The sequence below is a fragment of the Acartia tonsa genome, chromosome 6, assembly GCF_053477335.1.
Source record: "Acartia tonsa isolate MP-2025a chromosome 6, ASM5347733v1, whole genome shotgun sequence".
In the NCBI taxonomy this organism is placed as follows: domain Eukaryota; kingdom Metazoa; phylum Arthropoda; class Copepoda; order Calanoida; family Acartiidae; genus Acartia; species Acartia tonsa.
Window position 1 is genome coordinate 49,056,308 of NC_137265.1, and position 23,176 is coordinate 49,079,483.

The 23,176-nt window shown below is 31.7% G+C and overlaps 1 protein-coding gene across 1 annotated transcript in view; it reads right to left on the minus strand.

Moving 5' to 3' along the window:
• Positions 1–9,167, minus strand: part of LOC145322855 (glutathione S-transferase 1-1-like) — a 57,752-nt gene extending 48,585 nt beyond the window's left edge. The window contains exons 1-4 of the mRNA XM_080165180.1: positions 9,064–9,167; positions 8,204–8,248; positions 7,641–7,711; positions 5,171–5,229 (exon numbers count right to left, since the gene is read on the minus strand). Of these exons, the coding sequence (XP_080021306.1) occupies positions 5,171–5,229; positions 7,641–7,711; positions 8,204–8,248; positions 9,064–9,109 (221 nt within the window). The 5' untranslated portion in view covers positions 9,110–9,167. The remainder of the gene's footprint in view (positions 1–5,170; positions 5,230–7,640; positions 7,712–8,203; positions 8,249–9,063) is intronic.
• Positions 9,168–23,176: the final 14,009 nt, after the last annotated feature.

Consider the following 23,176-nt stretch of genomic DNA (forward strand, 5'->3'; position numbering starts at 1 on the left):
TTTTTAAGTGAAGCTTTTCTGTAGGGTCAGTCCGTCCGTCCGTCACAATTAGCTCTTTTCGTTAATTTAAACAGGTTAGAATTGTCCTATCGATTCCAAACTTTGCATGATGATTCATGTAGTAGTTAGGTACAATTTAAAAGCGTAGCAACTCTATAATCAATACCAGAATGTCTGTATGTCCATTTTATACATGTCGATTTTTAACTTTTTTGACAACAAATTTTTGTATGTTATCATTATCCGATTCTTCTGATTTTTTAAAAACTGATTTCTTTTACAACGAGGTATAATGTTATTAGCGAAGCATCTCTATAAACAAGTCCCAAAAATGTAAGTATGTCCTTAAACAGTATTATCTATTTATAAATATACAGTTTTGCAACAAATTTACTTACAATATTGTTTGTACTGATGCATTAATATTCTGTTCTGACAATCTACAAGTGTTAATGTTCGTTTGTCCTATCGTTTCAGAGCTTCGCCTTTATGGATGTTGTCATCCTTGTTTAATATTTGAACAGCAAGGTTACTTCAGGATTAGTGTTGTCTGTCCGTGCGTCACTCTTTCCTAAAAGGTTAAGAAATGTGCAAGGAGGAAAAGAACAATTGATTGTACTGGTAATCTATTTTTTAAACAACGTTCTCTTATTTATAGGCTTAATACTTTGAGGACTTTCCACGAATAATCTACAGAAGGGTTAATTTTGTTTATCACAATTGGAGAATTAAAATGTACATCTAATTATCCTCTACAGACAGATTTGAAAATTGATATAAACAAAATACATAATAGAAGCAAAACTAAATTTAAAAAGAGATTTAAAAAGTTCAGTTTGTTAATAATATCTACAAATTTCAAAATGATGATAAATTTAAACTTTTTTTTCAATTTTGCTTCATACTTATTTTCTCCATATAAAATTTCAAAATACACTTAAGCTTAACACTTTAAAACATATATTTTATAACATACATTTACTCATCTTAAAAAAACGAAGCTTTTCAACATTTGGAGCAAAGCGTTGATCGCTAATTCAGGCGATAGCTTTCAAACATTGATGATTCTTGATGATAAACAAAATTACCTACCCCTCTTTATGATGGAACCTACCATTTAAACTTAAATAAAAAGAACCAGCAGTTTTAAACTAACGAAGAAGATTTCGGGATTATAAAACTTTGGGTACCAGTATAATTTACAGCCCAATGTCCTATCCAACCGTGACTTTTCCTACTTTCTTATTTGTTGGGTTTTGCTTTTATGGATGTTATCATCCTTGCTTAAAAATACATTGAATGGTAAAGATATAAATTTTCACAATATAATATTCAATGTTTTAAATTTAAAATGGCAAAATAAATGTTATTTTATCAATGTAAATGCCAAAAATCCCACATATCGCGATTGAACAACCTGTACCAACCCATACGCCCACTCTCTTTACATAGAAAAAATATCAGAGGTGGATTCTTAAAAACTTTTTGGCTCACTGCCTCACTAAAATGAGGCTCGCTAAATATTTTTGTGAAAAATCCTCCAAAATCGCATTAAAAATCTAAAAAAATTAAATAAAATTAAATAAGGGTTTTTAAGATAAGATTTTGTTTGATTTTTGTAGATTTTTCATGTGATTTTAGAGGATTTTTCAACAAAAATGTTTAGTGAGACTCACTAATTATAGTGAGGCAGTGAGCCAAAAAGTTTTTTAAGAATCCACCTCTGGATAGAAAAAGTTTAGTAAGGTTTAGATTAGTCCTGCAGGTTTAGGCTACCTATTAACGTAATCAAAAGTGCTCGGTATAAAGGCTAATTCATGTTTTAACCAGATGGGGAAGGTTTAGAAGTAGTCCAATGGAGATATTTGAAAATTTACCATGTAGAGTAAGTTTTAAGACAGAAATTTAAGAAGACGAAGAGAGTCGCTCAAAAAAATTCTGACGCTATAAAAATGAGGGAGGAGGAGAGGAGGAGTGGGAAAGAAAACTCCTAAAAAAGAAATGGATAATCCCTCATTTTTATGACGTCACATTTAGCGACTTTCTTCGTCTTCAAATTTATATCAAGGACGACTTCATTCCAAGACCTTTATCTCAAAGTCCTTACTTAGTGCACGGAAATAAGTTGCACCTATTTTGGGGCCAAGGAACTCTCCATAACTAACACCAACGTGCATGTAACATAATAAAAATAGGTACACTTTTAACGCATATAGTTTTCATGGGATTTGGGCCAAGATTCGAACCCATAAACTGCCACCATTGGTTTTTATCAATTTCAAAATCACAAACATACAAATTTCTTTTTTTTCTGGGGGATAAAATAATTTTCTTTTGCTTGAAATTTTCTTTTTGCTTATTTTTCATTTGATGTGCTCTGTAACTTGATATTTTGATAATAAAATGTTTATGGGTTGTTTTCACTTCTTCAAAATGAATAATTCACTTTTATTTTATCAATATCATTATTTTAATTTTGTGTTGTAATTATATCAACATAATAATCACAATCACTTCATTGTTCTGTTTGATTTTGAATTGCTTTCAGTCCTCGGTCACCGGCGGTCATTTAGCGGTCACACAATGCTGGTTTATTTAACTGCAGCGGTCATTTTCCTCCATCTGCCGTGATCATATTGTAAAACCGGCAGCAAAGCGGAAAAAGACAACAACAGATAAACATAATTGTGGATATGCTTCGCTCCTGGCAAAGATATTTAGGGATAAGACAATGATCGACAAATTGATGTAAATTCCCACTTATGATAAACAAGATTACCCCTTTTGTAGATTAAAATGATTGTTGGACAAGTATTTGAACTTACCAATCAAGATTCAATAACAGTACAAAAAGTTTTTAAGCCAATGAATAAGAAAACTTAATTATAAAACTTTATATAATTTACAGAACAGTGTACAAGGACGTCCAGCTTTTTGATTGGTGGGGGGAGGGGGGGAAGGGTAAAAAATTTAAAATTAAAAATTTTAGGCACTCCCAAGTTTATATTGGGGTGGGGGAAGAGGGGGGGTAATCTTTGTAATATAGAGGCAAGGACGTCCAAGGTTTTTTATTTTATTTTTTTGAGGGGAGGATAAAAATAAAAAATCACCCCAGTACCCCCTCCCCCACTCTTGAACGTTCTTGTCTGTGTAATCTCCTTCCTTTGTATAAAATTTAAATCTACAAGTTGGGAAGTTTTAGCATCATTGAGAATGAATATTAATTTGTCTTAACCTTTTTATACAAATTTCATACATAAGAATTAACAAGAATGACAACATCCATAAGTAGCGAAGCTCAAAAACTATAAATGAAAATCGGAAAAAAACGTTAAACTTGATAATCACGACACATTTAAATCACGAAAACTTAAATATCTAGGAATCGATCTAGCACCACAATTAACAGACAAATCTTAATTAAAATATGTGAACTTATTTTATCTCTAAAATTTTCAGCTGTATATCTTGAATAGGAGTCAAGTAAATCATGAAAACTTAAAAATCTAGTAATCGATCTAGAACCCCAACCAATAGACAAATCTCAATAAAACTTGATGGAAATATGAAAAATGTGAACATATTCAATCTCTATTTTAGATTTTAGTCGTCAATCTTGAAAAGGAATCGAAAAATCACGAAAATCTAAAAATCTAGAATTCGATCTATCACCCCAATTATTAGGCTAATCTTGGTGAAACTTGGTTGAAATATGTAGAATGTGAACTTGTTTAATTCATAAAAATTTCAACAGTCTATCTTGAATGGAATCCGAGAAAATCACATTTCCCCAATTTTGTGTCTAACGGACAAACACTCGGACATTTCGAATTATAGAGTAGCTTCGCTATTAACAATCTCAAAATTGTGGACAAACTTATCAAATATACAGAAAATTCATTAAGATATAAAAATCACAAAAGTAAAAGTAAAAAGTGTACAATAATACATGCTATTCATTATGTAAACAATGATTTTTATAAACAAAAATAAGCATGTTACTTTTTCACCTTTTTAGAATAGAGTAAAATTATGAATGTTAGAGTAAAACACTAGAGGGAGAAAGAGTTAAATAACTGTATCTCCCCATCGCATCAACCTTGTGCAACCTTTATATTAGGTCATTGAAAATCAACTAATGTTGTTGCTTTTATTAACACAGCCAAGTAGAAGAAAAAAAAAATTTAAGCAGACGAAAAAGGTCTTTGAAAAAGGGGGGGATGTAGTTATACCATAAATCTGTTTTATGAATAACAATTTTCAAGATTTTAAGCAGCTACGCCTCTATAGGCCCATAGGGGCACTAAACATGGGAGGGGTTGACGTTCCCAACTTTAACTTGAAAGAAAATTTAAAAAAAACTTTAGTTGTGGGGATTTCTCATAAAGGGTGATCTTCCCAGGTACTATAGGAAGTTTCACTCTACAGGAGAACCATATCTGTCCAGCAGTTAGCAAGATCCTTCGGTGCCGACGAACATACACACCTAGACATCCTGTTACTTTTATATAAGGATATGCAGAAATTGATACACATCCCTAATCATGATAAACAAAATTAACTCTCTGATTAATAAAATCATTAGTTGAACTAATCAAATAACCAATTAAACTTAATTAAAGTACCCAAAGTTTTAAGTCAACAATAAGATAACGTGGTTATAAAACTTTGGGAACCAGTGTTATTTACATTCTAATGTTTCCTCCCTCCCAGGGAGAGATATACTTGGTCAACTAAAGGTCAATATTTTTTTTTTCTTACAGATAGGATAGTACATAGCTAAAAAGTGGCTCCTTTGGCTTCGAAACAGTTTAATATCCCCTGGTTTGGAACCGGTTCTCAGCCATACTGAAAATCTTCATTTTTCATTTAAATATCCGCGGAGAGCAGTCTATAAACGATGCGATAAATAGTTATTTTCTCGCATCGTATTAAAAACAGCTTTCCGCGGATATAAAATGTACAATTATAAGATTAATACCAGTTCTTTTAGCTTAGCGATACCGAAGGCAAAGTCTAAAAACTAGTTTTAATCTTATGATTTTACATTTTTATATTCGTAGAAAACTGGATATAATAGATGCTAGACATAGTTTTTTCGTATGGATGAGAACCGGTTCTAATCCACCGGATATTAATCGGTTTCGAATGAGTACGATATAATTCTTACCTTTCCCAAAGTATGAAGCCTTCGTCATTAATTGTTGGTACTGTATGTTGTGGATTCATCTAAATAGTTAGATTTATTGTTACTTGGATGTTGCACCTGACTTTCGCGTACTCTGATTGATAAGGTGATGGTAGCAGCTGGCTAAAATACCCCCCCCCCCCTCCTAATCGATGAAGGAGCTGACCAATATTAACAGACATTCTCATAGGTCTATGGAAGGTTCTATCTATTTTGATTTAGGGTACCAACACCCTCCCAATATATATCATACCTGGAAAAATTAAATTGAACTCCCCCCCCCCCCCCTCCTTCAACATTTGTTTTTATACTTTTGCTTTTTAAAAGGGGAGGATCGCCCCCCCTCCCCCCAATCTTCAATGCAGGGAAAGAGAGGAATAATGGTCCCAAAAGTTTTGAAATTAACTAATTAGAGAACGTGTTTTAAAACTTTGGGTACAAGTATCATTTAAAATATAATGTCCTCTCCTTCTCTGGGTAGCACCAGGCTTTCAAGAAAACAATAATTTATCTTCTTTGTATCTATCCCAGTAGAATGATATCCAATAATGTTGAGTTGAGATATCCTACACTAAAACGTCATCATAGCCACTTCAAACAGTGTTTAGACATTCAAACCAATATAAAATTGAGGAATTAACACTAAATCTAATGTTTGGTCTGTGGGCCCTTTCCCCCCACCCCCCTCCCTGTTACCTTGTATTTTAAAGAAAACTAGGGCGATCCTCCAAAACTTGCACAGAGATACTTTGAACACAAAAAGAATGTGAGAAAACGAACATATTTAGAGTAATCGGTCCGTCTGTCTGTCTGTCTGTATGTCTGTACCGAAGATCTCGATAATTATTGAATCGTTGTAGCTCTACAGTGAAGCTCCTAATAGGTCACAGGAAGAAATTGACAAACAAAACCTATCATAGAAGATTCAATAAATACATTTTTTGCTGTAATATTAGAACATAACATTTTTAAAATACTTAAGAAAAACAAATACTTTATATACACCAACAGTTTTTTGGACGTTGAAAATATATGTATTCTGTTTTAAAAGTTTAAATGAAAAAAGCAGATTTAGATTTTTTAATCAGGGGACATTTTATTATCTAAACTACAAAGTACCTTGATGTCTGTCCGTCCGTCTGAAGCTCAATATCTCGGCTACCAGTGAACCGATTGGATTCTACTCTTCAGGGAATACACTTACTGGTCCTGTGGTAGTTTCAAGCTAATTTCTTGGGGGCTGGGACAACCCCACCTCCCTCCCTCCAAAAAGAAAAATTTCACCTATTTTGATTTTTAAGGTACCTAATTTTTTTTTCAATTACCTTTGCCCCATGAGGCCGCTAGTACGTTATATTGCATGGTTACAAAAGATTTATAAACTATAATAAAGATTTCTCATTTATTGGCTACAAAAGTTTGGAAACTTAAAAAAAATTTTGATTGGGTACTACAAACCAGCAGAGTACATAACACTAGAAATATCAAAGGTACTCAAAGCAGTAAGAGTAAGAAGAACAAGGATGACATTGACTAAAAGTATGTAACTGATGGACAAACGGACAATAAAGTTATAGAGCAGGTGTTTTTTGGTCATAAAAAAATAAAAATGTATTATGATCTTTGTTAAGGGGTACCTTCACAAAAAAAACAGCACTCTAAATATCTTAAAAAGAAGACAAAAAAATCATATTTGACGTAATCCTAAGCGTAACAGAATGAGGGACGGACAGACAAAGTAAATTATAGAGTAGATTCGCTAGTAAAAAGGGGTTACTTGATAGATAGTTATGGTTAGGAATTCTTTTGACCACCAGACTTCGACAGGAATGTTTTTGATCAAATATATGTATTTGTCAGGGATTCAAAGGGATAAGACAATGACCGATAAATTAATGTACATATCCAATAATTATACACAAAAATACCCCCTCTATAGATTACAATTAGTGGTTGAATCGTTTAAATACTCAACTTTTTGAGCAAACTAATAAGAAGATGTTAATATAAAACTTTGGGGACTAGTGTAATAAACAGCCCAAAGGCCCCTCCCTCCCTGTGTAAATGTACTTGTAAGGTCCTGGACAGGTTTATAACTATATTTTGGGAGGGTACCACCACCCTCCCAAGTGAAATCCTGTTTATATTGAATATACTGGAATAGTTTAAGTCCAGCAAATGAGAGAAAGCGTTTATAAAACTTTGACAACTTTCCACTCTTGGGAATAACTACAATGTTTGATTTAAAAATCTGAAGGCTGCTTAAAAGTTATGATAGAGTAGCTACGCTCCTACAAATAACGACGTACATACCTTCATAAACCAAGGTTTTCTTTGTTAAAATTTATTATATATATCCATCCTATATATCTAGTGACTATAGGTGGAACAGAAAAGGACAGTTGGACGTTATAATAGGGCAGCTACGCTCCTAAAAAAACGACGTACATACCTTCATAAACCAAGGTTTTCTTTGTTCAAATTTCTGGTAAATATCCATCTTGTGAAGCTCAACATTTAGTCCTTTACAACAAGGGTGTGCTATCATTACCGCATAAAAGGGGCTAGGAGGGAAGTTCTGACACATTTGCGTAAACAGTGATTATTGGCTTTATCTTTGGACTGAGAGGATAGGTTATTAGGGATGAAATCATTCTTATATGATAAATTTTCCCAAGTTTTAAGAGTTTTTAGATAGGCTTCCAGGTTCAGGAGCTGCAGGTCTCTGAACAGGTAAAAAAAATAACTAAAAAATAAGAGGTCAACTTAAAAAACAAAATATGCATCTTTTTGGATGTTATTTACATATTTGAAGAAAAAATGTATAATTTGTTTTATAAGTTGACCTGTAATTAAAAAAGATAGATTTGAATGAAATTATCAGAATAAAAAAAGATTACTATCATTGTTTTAATTAGGAAATTATTTTAATTTTGCAAAAGAAATAGAAAATGTCTATGTAATAAATTGTGTATTTAAAAGACAAAATTCTGCAGTAATGATAGCACACTCTACCTAGTTCCTCAATGCACATTAAAACGGCCCGACAACCAGCAGATTCTGAAATAAAAATGAAGAAAATGAAGTAATAGGATGTCTTTCTTGGGTGTCTGTCTATAGTAGGGTTGGGCCGGATATCAGGTCTGGCCGGTTATCCGGTCGGATATCCCGTTATCCGGCCGGATATCCAGTAAATTGCCGGATATCCGGTAAATTGCTGAATATCGAACATTGGCCAGATATCCTGCTGGAACCGGATATCCGGCATTATAAATCAGCCCGATATCCGGTATCCGGCCCAACCCTAGTCCATAGGTATATTACAACATAAAAAACGATTTTATCCATATAACAACCAAGTGATAACATACTCATTTAAATGCACGATCGACCAAGAATAATAGACGCTAGATTTTACTGGTCCCCAAAGTTTTTTATTATCACGTTTCCACATTCGTTGGCTTAAAAATTCAAGGAACTTTTATCAAAATATTGAATGGTTAGAAAAACAAGCAATGTCTAAAGTTTTCCACCAATAATTAAAATCTATGGACAGGACAATTTTATTGATTATAATTGGGAAGAGGTGTAATAGTTATTTCTCGCATCGTATTATAAACAGCCTTCCGCGGATATAGAATGTACAATTTAGCTGGTTTGTATCTTACAATTGTACATTTTTATATTCGTAGAAAACTGGATATAATACGATGCTAACCATAGTTTTTTCGTATGGATGAGAACCGGTTCCTATCCACCGGATTCGAATGAATACGAGAAATCAGTGTATCATCACTCAGTCATACGTTTGTAATACCAAAAATTTTCAATATAAGAACTATTCTATGTATGATAAAAGAGGTTTGTATTATTACCTTCTGCATAATAAAGCTCTACGCTGGGTATTTCACTCCAACTCATTTTATTTCTATTCTTTTTATATATTTTTTCAGTATAATTAAATCATTTTAAAAAGTCTGAAATTTTAATAAACTTATTTATCTTTGTAAAAATGGATATATTGATAGAGAACTTTTTTCCGTCAATTTAGCTTGCTAATATGGAACTCATTATTGGTCAGAACGTTCATCCATTATGAGGGGAGGGGATAGGGTGAGGGGGTGGATGGGGTAAAGGGTGGATAGGGGTTGTCATTTTTTTAGCCAGCTGCGAGCATAACTGTCTAAGAGTACATAAAAATATGGTGCAACATCAAAGTAATAATATATCGATTACTTTAAAAATGGATATATAAATAATATATATAAATCTTTGGACACTTTTTAACTCTGTTTTTGATCCCAATAAAGAAAGAATAAAATGAAATTTGTGTTTCTTTTATGCATAAAACAGGTACAGCCAATATGGGAAAAAGCTTAGGATGAAAATATCCTTTATTTTGCTTTTGAACCCTAACATAACCCCCCCCCCCCCTCCCTCTTCAAAGAGCATATGGGTATCATACACCTCTCAGTCCTACCTTAACCTAACCTTAAAAGATAACTGAAAATTTGATGTCTTCAAAGCATTGAATGGAAAATTAAAGGTGGTCCCTTTGCCTTACTAGGGAATCCCGACGGTATCTCAGCTTAGAAATGCATGGAACATATAAATATTTATTGCATTAATCAGGAATCAAAGGATGAAAGGTTGATTTAAATTTGTTTAGCCTTAAAGCTTTCTTAATATAATATAATTTTAATTTCCGAATGTGTACACAGTTTCCTCGGTGTTTCCTCATCCAATCTCAATATTTACTACTAGCTAAAAAAGCTTCAAACTTTCAAAATTTTGAATGTAGAAACGATTTATACATTCAAATATTTAGTGAGTATTTTTATATGTATATAATACATTTCTTTACAGTTGGTTGGTATTTCAGGGATCTAAAGGGATAAGACAAAGACCAATAAATTGATATGCATTCTCAATGATGACGCAGAAAATTATTCCTTCTGTAGATTACAATAAGTGGTTAAACACTCAACTAAATAAACCAACCAATCAAAACCATCAAAATTTATTAAAACTCCCAAAAATTGTTAATCCAACGAATAAGAAAACGTTAATATTAAACTTTGGGGACTGGTGTAATAAACAGCCCATTCTCTCTCTTTCTCTGTTGGTATTTTCAATAAGGTATACATTCAGCATAGTGTCTACATATTCTAAATTTTACAAATTTCAATATTTAACAAGGACCATAAGAGTAAAACACTAGAGGGGGAAAGGGTTATATAACTGTATCTCCCCATCGCAACTACCTTGTGCAACCTTTCTATTGGGTCATTGAAAATCAACCAATGGTGTCGCTTACATTAACACAGCCAAGTAGCAGAAAATAATTTAGAAGCAGACGAAAAAGGCCTTTGAAAAAGAAAGGGAGGTATTTGTCTGCATATATTTACATCTATACTATAGATCTGTTCAAGGAACTTTATGTTCTAAGTAAACAAGGGGTCTTAAACCAAAAAAAAGTAAATTACAATGCCAATTGTTACAGAAAATCTTCGCAAAAAATTATGTTGTTTATTTTAAATAGCAGTTGAGAAAACAGATCTATAGTATAGATGTATATACAGGCAACTAACTCCCGTCTGTTTCTAAATTATTTTCTGCCACTTGGCTGTGTTAATATAAGCGACACCATTTTGTTGTTTTTAATGACCCAATAGAAAGGTAGCACAAGGGGGTTGCGGTTTAACCCTTTCTACCTCTAGTGTTTTACTATAATGTTGAGAAAATCACATTTTCTTATGGCGTTCCTGATGGACTCACAGACAGACAAAGTAAATAACAACGTAGCTTTGCTGCTAAAGATCGACAGAAAAACTTGTAGAGAAGCTACGCAGCTAAAATTCATCTTTAAAATCTGACTTTTGATCCTATTGACAATGTATATTGGTAAAATTTGGTCAGCTGAATCTTAGTTTCCGATTGTGTACACAGAACCCTCATCCTATCTCAATATTTACGTCTGGCTAAAAAAGCTTCAAACTTCCAATCAAAAAACAAAATTTGAAAAATTAAAATTTTTAATGTATAATGTATTTATCGTTTATACATTATATCGCTTTCCCCTTTGACCGAAGTAGCTGAAAATAGCTTTTGCAATAGTTGGGTTATCTGTCGTACAACTTCGGAAATTAGGGAAGAAATGGACAATCAATCTTCAGTTATTCTATTGACAATGTATATTGGTAAAACTTTAGGTAATATATAACCAGTAGGTCGATATTGTACACAAGTTTTATAAGTACAATGGCAAATAATCACTAAAATACTACCTCTGAGGGTTGAACATTAATATCAGGTTTACAAATACTCTTTTTTTAAATTGGAAACTAGAGAAAAAACATATGTAAATGTAATGTACAAAATCAAACACTTAATTATCATGTCATCAAATTTTATACACAATGTAATAGAAGAATGTAAATTTTTTTAATTAAATAAATTTAAGAATTTATCCTTCATTCATTGATTCATTTCTTCAGGTTAAAAATACGTTCCTAAACCATGATGAACAAAAAAACAAGCATAACATAGTTTTATGGAATCATCTATGGCTATGTAATGAAACAAGGATGGCAACATTCATAAGTAGCGAAGCAAAAAATAAAGAAGGGATATTGAAGAAAAAACCTACAGAGCAGTGTGATACAATAAACATTAAACTTGGTAAAATAGGGAAATCACGAAACCTTTATAATCACGCAACCTTTAATATCACGAAAACTTAAAATCTAGGAATCGATCTAGCACCGTAATCAATAAACAAATCTTAATGAAACTTGATGGAAATATGTAGAATATGAGCATATTAAATCCCAGATAATTTAAGCCATAAATCCTGAATAGGAGCTGAAAAGATTCGACACTGTTAAGTGTTTCAACATTATAAAAAAAGATTTAATAAAGTCCACTATGAGATATTAGATATGAGATATGATTGTAAGACTTTGGTTACCAGTGCCTTTTATAGTACAGTGTTTCATCCCTCCCTGGGGATAGTTAAAAGTGAGACTTTGCCATATTTTTATTTTAAAAAATTAAACAACTTAAAAGTTAACTCTACCCTATTGTAGAATGTACATAAAAAATTCGATATATATTGGAACAAAAATATTTTTTGAAAAATGTTTTTTTTCCTCTCTTGTCGTCAACTGTGTGTTTTAGCTTCCGTTAAAATATCATAAAATGCAAAAATTATGGAGGGGGGGGGGGGGGAGGTTTAATTAAGAATGAATTAATTGGTGGAATTCTAGTTAGAATTAAAGTCCTTAAAGTTATGAAAGTGATTTTAAAACTTTAGATTTATTATAATTCACAGTTAAGGGGAGGTGTTTTTTGTGCTGTAGTAATAACTACCGGTTGCGCCCTTATTATCTAGGGTATCTGTATTCAAAGGGGTAGAGTATTGGCAGGAATTAGCCTAAAAAGCACCCAAATAATGTTATCAAAAAAAACATCATAAAACCATCCTAAGTAAAGCTTCCCTAATAAGTGAAATTAATCAGTTTAGTAGTTATTGAGATCTTAAGCTTCAGACAAAAACAGGATATACAGAACGTTTGACAATATGATAAACAAACAAGAATTTATGCGGAAATGATGTTATACAGTCTTCAACATGATATATATAGAATTTATATCTAAATTGTTACATAAATTGTTTTTACTACACTATTTACACAGATATATAGGCTCAATTTCTTTTTTCTGAAATCGAAAAAAAATCAAAACCACCTTACCCAATGATATTTTGGATGATATATTAGTGATACGTATTTTGCCTTTTTTTTTAATTATGTGAAAGTAGATCAAAATGATAAAAATTGCATAAATACACAAATTTGCATGAATAATTTTTCTCATCTAATGAAGAATCCAATTGATTCAGTAGTTATCGAACTCTTAAGCTACAAACAAAAAAGACATACTTTTTTTAAAATACGGATTTAAAAGTATAATCTAAACTTTTTAGCACGTAGGTGTATATTGTAAAATGGCCGTAGTACTTAAACTCAATAATCGTGGGTGAAAATCATTATTACAATCAAAAATGTATTTTTGGTAATGTCGTTTCGATCCCCAGGGTGGCAGAAGGCAATGATGACAAAATTAATTTACACCCCTTTCTTTTCCTATACTATTTTCAATATACTAACTACAAAAGGTAGAATTTTACACATAACTAGCAGCAACGCCCCTAGAGGCCTCTAGTGACACTTTCAATGTTTTTTTTTGTCCAAGTATCTACGATACCTCTTTATGTTACCTTCAAGTCTCTCAAATATTAAATTTTTTTCGATTTTTTTGTAATTTCTCTTGGTAGGGTGGTGGTACCCACCCCCAAAATAATTATAAACCTTCCCAGGACCTATGAGAAGCTACCCTGTTAAGGAAAACCCTACCGGTTCAGCGGTTATCGGTAATAAGGATAATTGGGGGGAAAAATAATTTATAACCATTTGTATACCCCTTCATCCCTGCGTTCTTTGTTAGTTCTCTAATAAAACAATGGACGAAAAAATTAGGTACACCCTCAATGATGACAGACAAAGTTACCCTTGTGGAGGCTAATACTATTGGTAGAATAGTTTGAACACTGCTAGTATGTACCAACCAATCAAGAATCAATTATAGTTACTAAAGTCCAATGTCCCCTCCCTCCCACGGTAGGGGGGTTATTTAAAGAGCCCACTTTCAACCACACGGGTTCCTACGAACAAGCTCATAAAAATGTATGATTTATTTAAGTAGTATTAAATATTTTAAGATCCAATAAAAGTGGGCGATTTTATGTCCACCTCTTTTGTCATTAGAATTCTTTAAAAATGGTCGAGCGCACTTTTTTACTTCTTTTTATTATGGATTAGTTTAAGCTTAGTTAGAATGTAAAACAAGGAATATTATATTAACAAGAAGCGCAGCAATTTTAAAGATATATACTTTATATGCCAAAAAACATAGAAAATAGTAATTAGACAATGAGCGATGTATTGATTTACATCCCCAGTGAGAATAAACAAGATTACCCCTTTGGTAATAATTGGTTAACGTTTTGATACTTTTAATTTTGAACTAACAAATAAAATTTTATACACAAAGTTTTACAAATCAATATGAATAATATGACGTGGTTATCAGACTTTGGGTACCGATGTAATTATTTTCCCTACCTCCATGTAAAATATAAAAAAAACAGTTAACTGATATAAATTGAGTGAAATATAATAAATGACAAGGATTACAACATCCATAAGTAGCGAAGATCAAATATTATGAATGGATATCGGAAAAAAATTTACTATAGAGCAGTGTCATAACATCTAGCAAACGATCTAGCACCGCAATTAAAAGACTAATCTTAATGAACCATGATGGAAATATGTAGAATATGAGCATATTCAATCCCTTATAATTTCAGCCGTCAAACCTAAATAGGAATCAAGAAAATCATGAAAACCTAAATTCTAGGAATCGATTTATCACCCCATATAACAGACAGATGGACAAAACAATGTATATATTAGATGGGCATATGTCATAGAAATCTACACTAAAAATTTCAGCTGTCTTTCTTAAATAGGAGCCGAGAAAATCACGTATCATAGCGTTACGGACTGAAGGACGGACGGACAGACAAAGTAAATTATAGAGTAGCTTTGCTAAACAGTTTACTGATATATATATAGAATAAAACATAATAAATGATAAGTAAGAAACGCAGAGAAGGGTTTAACCCACTTTCAAAATAGCCCAAACCCTGCTCAAGGCCAACACAAACCATTTAAACTTCTTGTGTTTTTTCTTATCCCCCATTGTTTTACAAATATGGAAGTTCTTTGTCCTTGTTTTTTGCGGTCATTAAAAATTGATCATTGGATATTTGAAGATCCAATTTTGTACAGCACTTATCTTGTACAACCATATTAAGGTTTTGCTCAAGTTTTACAGATATTATTTTCTTTACAAATATACAAAAAAGAGATAAAAAACATATTTATTTAACTGTACTTTTAAAGCTTTTGTACGTTCTCGGTGAACTAGTTCTCTGGAATCGTTAGATTTAATAATCGCAATTATAGATAAATCAAATTAACAACGCGGCGGGGCACTTTCAAAGTAAACTCCCTTTTTTCCAGAATGGCTTCGAAACCGACTAATATCCGCTGGATACAAACGGTTCTTAGCAATACTGAAAAAAAATCATGTATAGCATCGTATTATAGACAATTGATCACGAATATTAAATAAACATCATGAAAATAATACTAGATTTGTTAGCCTTTGCTTCGGCTTTGCTTTCCTTGTGGTTTAATCTTATGATTTTTCATTTTATAATCTGCAGAAAGCTGTCTATAATACGGTGCGATAAATAACTATTCTTTCCAATAGCAAGGATGGCTATTTCAATAAGTAGCGAAGCTTATACATCAAAACTAACAAATAAACGAACATTAAACGTGTCAAAATAAGAAATAGAGTAGTTGCAAAAACATTTTTTTTGTAAATGCATACGAAATATCAGATAGATATTTTAAACAGCAGCCAAGAAAATCTTATTACAATAGAATTTTAAGTATAAAGTAATGTTAAATTGTGTCAAAAATCAGCCATGTGACGTCATAAAAATGAGGAATTATCCATCTCTTTTTTAGGGGTTTCTCTCCCACTTCTTCTCTCCTTCTCATTTTTATGACGTCACAATTTGGGCTTGGCCGGATATAGACTAGTAAGTTATAGATTAGATGCACAGAGGCAATTGCAATGTTAACCAAAAAAATAAAACATTTATCTCCAATAATTGCCGTGAAAATAACAACTATGAAGGCGAATTAGGGGGACGGGAAGACAAAGTGGGCTATAGTATACATACACAGTACACATTAGCCAGATTAATCTACAAAAACTGTATCACACTTCTTTCTATCTTTAATAGAAGTTGTTTAAATTTTTAGACTGTTTTTTAAAAATTATCTTTTTAAATTCATCTTCAAGACAATATATCTGCCAACCAAATACAAAGCAAATATAGAGATTCTATTATAACGAGCTAATTAGAAGAACATTAAAAACATTAAATATTTTATGGAAATATAATTAGAAAATTTTTGTATTTAAGTACAACAATGTATTAAAGTCCAAATTTATTAAGAAGTATAAAAATAAAAATCATTAGAAATCTAAATAATATAAACCTATTTATAATCCAGGGCATATTTTAAAGAAAACAAGGATGACAACATCCATAAAAGCGAAGCACTGAAACGGTAGGACAAACGGACATTAACACTTGTATAGTGTTAGAACTTAATTATCATAATATAAATTTATAAGAGTCAAAGCAAAATTGTAAGTAAATTTGTTGTAAAACTGCTTGATACAGGATAATTTTTATGGACATACTTACATTTTTAGGACTTGATTATAGAGTTGCTTCGCTTATTACATTATACTTTGTTGTCCCAGGAATAAATATACAAAAAATCAGATGATTTGATCACATAAGAATTTGTTGTTAAAAAAGTAAAAAAAACAACATGTTTAAAATGGACGTACAGACATTTTGGTAATGATTATAGAGTTGCTACGCTTTCTAAATCGTACCTAACTACTACAGGAATCATCATGCAAAGTTTGAAATCGATAGGACAATTCTAACACGCCTAAATTAACGAATAAAAGCTATCTATCTCGGACGGACGTACGGACGGACGGACCGACCCTAATTATAGAAAAGCTTCGCTTTTAATAAGAGTTGAAATGTCGCAGTTTTTAACCCTTAACAGTTGAACCCCATCTACCGGGCTTTTATCTTAGCTTCTAATTGAGCTAGAAGATTTTCGTATCCGAACAATTAATATGTTAACAATGCATTTGTTTGTAGAACTTAATTTTAAATAAAAACATCAAAAAGAGGTCTGATATAATTACATGTAAGAATGGCGTATATGAATTAATAGTTATCTCTCGCATCATAAACAGCTTTCCGCGGATATAAAATGGCTTTGATCTGATGGCTTGATATAATACGATGCTAGACATAGTTTTTTCGTATAGATGAGAACCGGTTCTAATCCACTGAATATTATTCGGTTTCGAATGAATACGAGAAAGTCTTTAGATAATTAAAATATTATACTCCTACATTACTAGATTTATTTTATATTTGGCTAATTTTTGGGATAGGAATTTTTATTGTATGATTGTAATCCATTTCAATTACATATCATTTTTTGTGATTTTAATCTACAGATACAATGTTATAACACAGATATCCTGTTTATCTTCAATTATGATAAACAAAATTACCCCCTTTGTAGATTAAAATTATTCAATAAAAGGTTTGAAAATTACTTGTTTGTTAAGAAAGAACAAAATAAAAGAACAAAAAATTATTAAGCCAACGAATAAGATAATGTAATAATTAAACTTTGTGTACTAATGTAAATTGCAGTTCGATGTCCCCCCCCCCCCCTGTCATGACCTTATTAGATGAATGATTTAAATAAAATAGCTGAATACCTGTCCCAAATTGTCTTAATCTTTAATTTCAAAATCTTGATTTAATATCTTTGAGCAGACATACTTAAGCTGGATTAAAATAAAATTTGCAATATTTTTTTCAAATTCAAACTTTAGCATGATAAGTTCTCTAGTGGTAAAGCATCATATAGCAAAATATCAAAGAGAGAGAGGGGACAATAGGCTTTTTATTACACTAGTCCCCAAAGTTTTATAATAACGTTTTCTTATTTGTTGACTTATCAACTTTTAATTAGCTAATTTATAAAGTTAGTTGAGTGTCCTAACGTTTCAATCACTTATTGTAATCTACAGAAGGGGAAATTTTGTGCATTAACAATGTGGATGTACATCCATTTATTAGCCATTTTCTTATCCTTTTAGATCTCTAGTAAAATGTACTGATCCCCTAAGTTTCATAAGCATACTTTTCAACTCTTTAGCACATAAACTTAAAATAGATCTGAAGCAGCAAATAAAGAATTATAAAAATGACGTCATATAATACAAATGACCAATGGTAGGCCATCATATATCTTACCATTGGTAAATATAAATAGCCTTTCATAGGTCATTTATATTGTATGACGTCACAGAAGTGGTAACGTTGTCTATCTACCATTAGAGTAAAACACTAGGGGAAGAAAGGGTTAAATAACTGTATCTTCCCATTGCAACCACCTTGTGAATGCAACCTTTCTATTGGGTCAATGAAATTCAACCAATAGTGTCGCTTATATTAACACAGCCAAGAAGCAGAAAATAATTTAGAAGCAGACGAAAAGGGTCGTTGAAATAGGAAGGGAGATAGTTGTCTGTATATACATCTATACTATAGATCTATCTACCTATAAAATCTCTGATATAATGTACATTTACCCTATAAGATAAGTCTTTTTAATAGTCCTTAATTATGTTTTAACTGCAAAGCTGACGTACAAACGTATGAACATAAGAAGGCACTGGAGTAGCTATGCATAAAAAGCAAACATATATTATCTAGAAATCAGAAAAAGAATCATCTTTCAAAGTGTTGAAATGATAGAAAATCCTTTTTTTCGCAAATGTAAAATCAACCATAACAGCCCCCTTCCATTTAAATTTTCTTTTGAAAGTGGTTTTAATAGGTTGTTAAATTCAGCTGTTATCGAGATTTTATAGGATGAACAAACAGACATAGAGACAATGTTCTATTTTGTATCATAGCTTACCAAATGGAAGAAAAAACTTGATTTACTTTTAAAAATGAATATAACAATCTTATGAAGGAGATAACAAGGATGCTAATTGGCGTATGTTAGTGATCTTAAGGGATAAGTCAATGGACAATTAATGGATGTACATTGTACATTACTAATGATGATGTATTGATTACAACTTTTGGTTGAAAAGTTTTTAAACAGCTAGTTAATTAAGATTTAATAAAAAGTACCCAAAGTTTTTAGGCCTAAGAATGAGAGAACGTGAACCATTGTCCCCTTTCTCCCCGGGGGGATAAATAAAAGTTTCTTTGGCGAAATACTGGGCAATGCCCCTGAAACATTTTGTGAAATTCAGAAATGCGCCATTAATCAAAATGCTGACAGATTCTAAATCTAAAATTTTATTTCTCTTCAAAACTTACAACAAAATATTACATTAAAACATTATGGTTTTCTTATAGCATTTAATTTGTAAAAACGGTTTTTGGCTGTGAGAAAAATTATAACGCAAAATAATTACAATTTTCGAAATACTTATTAATAAGCCTAAAACTATTTAATGTTATACAGTAACAAGGACAATTATGCTAATTGTTCTCAAGACGCGCAGCAATAACAATGTCACATAATCAGTTGAAAAATAATGACATAAAGGCTATGAATACTCAGGGATCTAAAGGGATAAGACATTGGCCAATAAATTGGTGTGACCCCCAATGCTGATACACAAAATACCCCTTCCGTAGCTGACAATTTGTGGTTGAAACGTTTGAACTAACCAATCAAATATTAATAAAAGTCCCCAAAGTTGTTGATATAACAAATAAGAAAACATTATTATAAAACTTTGGGGACTATAAACTATCCAATGTTCCTGTATGACCTATTTTACTTTATGCCTTAACCATAAAATATCTAAAAGGAAAGTCGAACGTACGACCATAGTATCAGAGTAGCTGCGCTACTTTAAAAAAGCTTAAAGTATATTCAATATTATACAGGAAAAAGACATAAATCAAATAGAGAAATGTATTTTTAATTTCAAGAATGTTGCTATTAAGGTGTGGTTGACAATTTCCCAAAATTTGTCAGTAGAGCTCTTATAACCCCCCCCCCCCCCCCTCCTGTAATAACTAGAACATCATAGGGTCATTAAAATATGTTTATATGGATAATGTGTCAGTTGTGACACTTTTTCTTTAATGGATATAATGACAGTTGGAATATGTCGTCTATTTAGCTTGCTAATATGGTTAACATTTATTGGTCAGTTCGTTTATAAAGAAAGAAGGGTTGGGGTTAAAATTTAAAATTTGCATGCCGACAGTGTACAATCATTTTATTATACAATCAGAATGTGGAGGGGATGGGTTGTTTAAGGGAGGGTCCAATTGCAAGTCACGAGGGTATTACTAAGTTAGAAATCATGAATTTGGTCATATCTCAATATACATTATGTAAATGAATACCCTATGTTAAACTTTCACGTTGTCGATATATTTGTTTTATGACATCGGTATTGTGTCAGTTATTAACACTTTTATTCAGGCTTTGCAACATTCCAAACCCTCCCCACTAACATTCACTTTTATTTTTGAAATAGCCTAAAACCTTTTCTTTAAATATAAACTAACCTTAAAATTATTTGATTATCGATAGAGCCGGTTACGAGATCTGAGATCTTACGAATTACACACTCATATACAACTTATCCTGTAATATAAAGTAGCAAGGTTTTGGCCTATCTTCAAACATGAAATCACCAGAAGAATATTTTTTCATTATCTTGTCCTGAAAACCCGGCTCTTTTTGCACTTATTAAAGTTTTTGCAGGGAGGATCAAAATTTGGACATACTATAATCTATCTCCATACTCTTACCCCTTAATTTTCGTGCAACAAATGAAAATGGGGGATATTTATTTATTTAGCATTGTCCTACCTTTGTATTCCTGATATTTTTATATATTCTTTATGAAACTTATTGACTTCCGGACAATTTCAACTTTTTTACAAGGAAAATTTAATTAATTCTAAAGAAAAAGTACGTGGTATATAGTGTACTTTCTATGCCAATCGATTTTACTTAGATCTACTTGGATATTGCACCAAATTTTCATGCACTCTTATAAACTGATGCTTACAGCTGGCTAAAATAAAGAATCTCCCTCTACCCCGCCCTCCCCTCGAACTGCAAAAACGAAGTGACCAATAAATGAAGACCATGTTAGCAACCAAAAGTGACAACAAATTTTCTCCTGTCAATATATCCACGTATTCTATATCCAATTGTATAGTACATATTTGCATGTTAAACTCAAGTGCTATTGTTATACAGTGAACTACCAGGGAGAAAGGGCAAATTATACTGGTACCCAAAGTTTTCTCACTCGTTGGCTTTTAAAACTTTGGGCACTTTTATTCTTGATTGGGTTGTACAAAATAGCAGTGTCCAAACTGTCAAGTAACAAGGATGACAACCTCCATAAAAGCGAAGCACTGAAACGGTAGGACAAACGGACACTAACACTTGTATAGTGTCAGAACTGAATAATCAGAATATAAATGTATAAAAGTCGAAGCAAAATTGTAAGTAACATTGTTGAAAAACTGCTTGATACAGAATAATGTTTATGGACATACTTACCTTTTTAGGACTTGATTATAGAGTTGCTTCGCTTATAATATTGTACTTTGTTGTCCCAGGAATCAGTATACCAAAAATCAGATCAATTGGATTATTAGATCACATTAAAATTTGTTGGTAAAAATGTAAAAAAATCAACATGTTTAAAATGGACGTACGGACATTCTGGTAATGATTATAGAGTTGCTACGCTTGCTAAATCGTACCTAACTACTACAGGAATCACCCTGCAAAATTTAAAATCAATAGGACAATTCTAACATTCCTAAATAAGCGAAAAAAGCTATCCGTTACGGATGGACGTACGGACGGACGGACGTACGGATGGACCGACCCTAGTTATAGAAAAGCTTCGCTTTTAAAAATATATTTCCTGAAAAAACTGTCCTTATTTAAAACCAAAAATTTAACAGACTTTGAATTCTTTGGGTTTAGCTTTTAGCGTCATGATAACATTCTATAATTTTCTTTGGAATGCATTAATTACCTAACTTTATCTAGGGAAAGGGAAGTAGCTTCTGAAGAATAAATTCCTATCCAAGTTTTGCGAACTGAATTGATTACTCAATTGATATACAAGATAAGACGTCTGAATTTTTGTAAAGATTCAAAAATTTATAAGGGAAGTTTAACCGTATATATAAATATTAGCAGTCGAGCTGCTTCTTGGACCTTATTGCAGGTGTATGTGTACATACTTTAATGATGTCCAATAACAAGTTCAAAAAACTACTTAAAGATAGAAATGGCCTAGTAAGTTTAAACTTATATTTAGCTAGAGCTGTTATTTTTAAGGCAAAATAATTTCTTTCATATACTTTTTTTTTGCATAAATTATCACTATCAATGACTACTTTAAGTTTACTTTTAATAAAGTTGAAGAAAATTTTTCGTGCATAACCAGCTATATAGGAATCTTTAAAAAATATAAAAAAAAATCTAAAACGTCTAACAAAGTCCTGATTTAATTTTTTACTACATGTTAATGACGTACAAATTTAACTAATTTGTGCTTAAGTGTTTAATCAGAAGCTAAACATTGTCTTAATTAGAATAAATAATAAAAAAAATTATAACTTTATGCCTGGATTAAAACAATAGAATTGTATAAGGTGTGCAATCAATACCTCATAAATTTCTTATTATCAAATAATAAGTGCTTCAAATTATTAAAGAAGCACAAAATGCCAGTTTACTTTAAATAACTTATATCATTATTAATCAACCTTCTTAAACATTTACTAAAGGGATAAGACAATGGCCGCTAAATTGATGTACATCCCCTATAATGATAAACACAATTACCCTTGCTGTAGATTACAATCAATGAAATATTTGGAAAATCAACTTAATGAATTAACTAATCAAAATGTCCTTATAGTTATTGAACCAACGAATAAGAACATAGTTTTGTAAAACTTTGGGGTCTAGTGTAATAAACAGCCCAATGCCCCCTCCCGCCCTGTTTTTAAAAGCGAAGCTTTTCTATAATTAGGGTCGGTCCGACCGTACGTCCGTCCTTCCGAGAAAGTTAGCTTTTATTCGTTAATTTAGGCATGTTAGAATTGTCCTATCGATTTCAAACTTTGCATGGTGATTCCTGTAG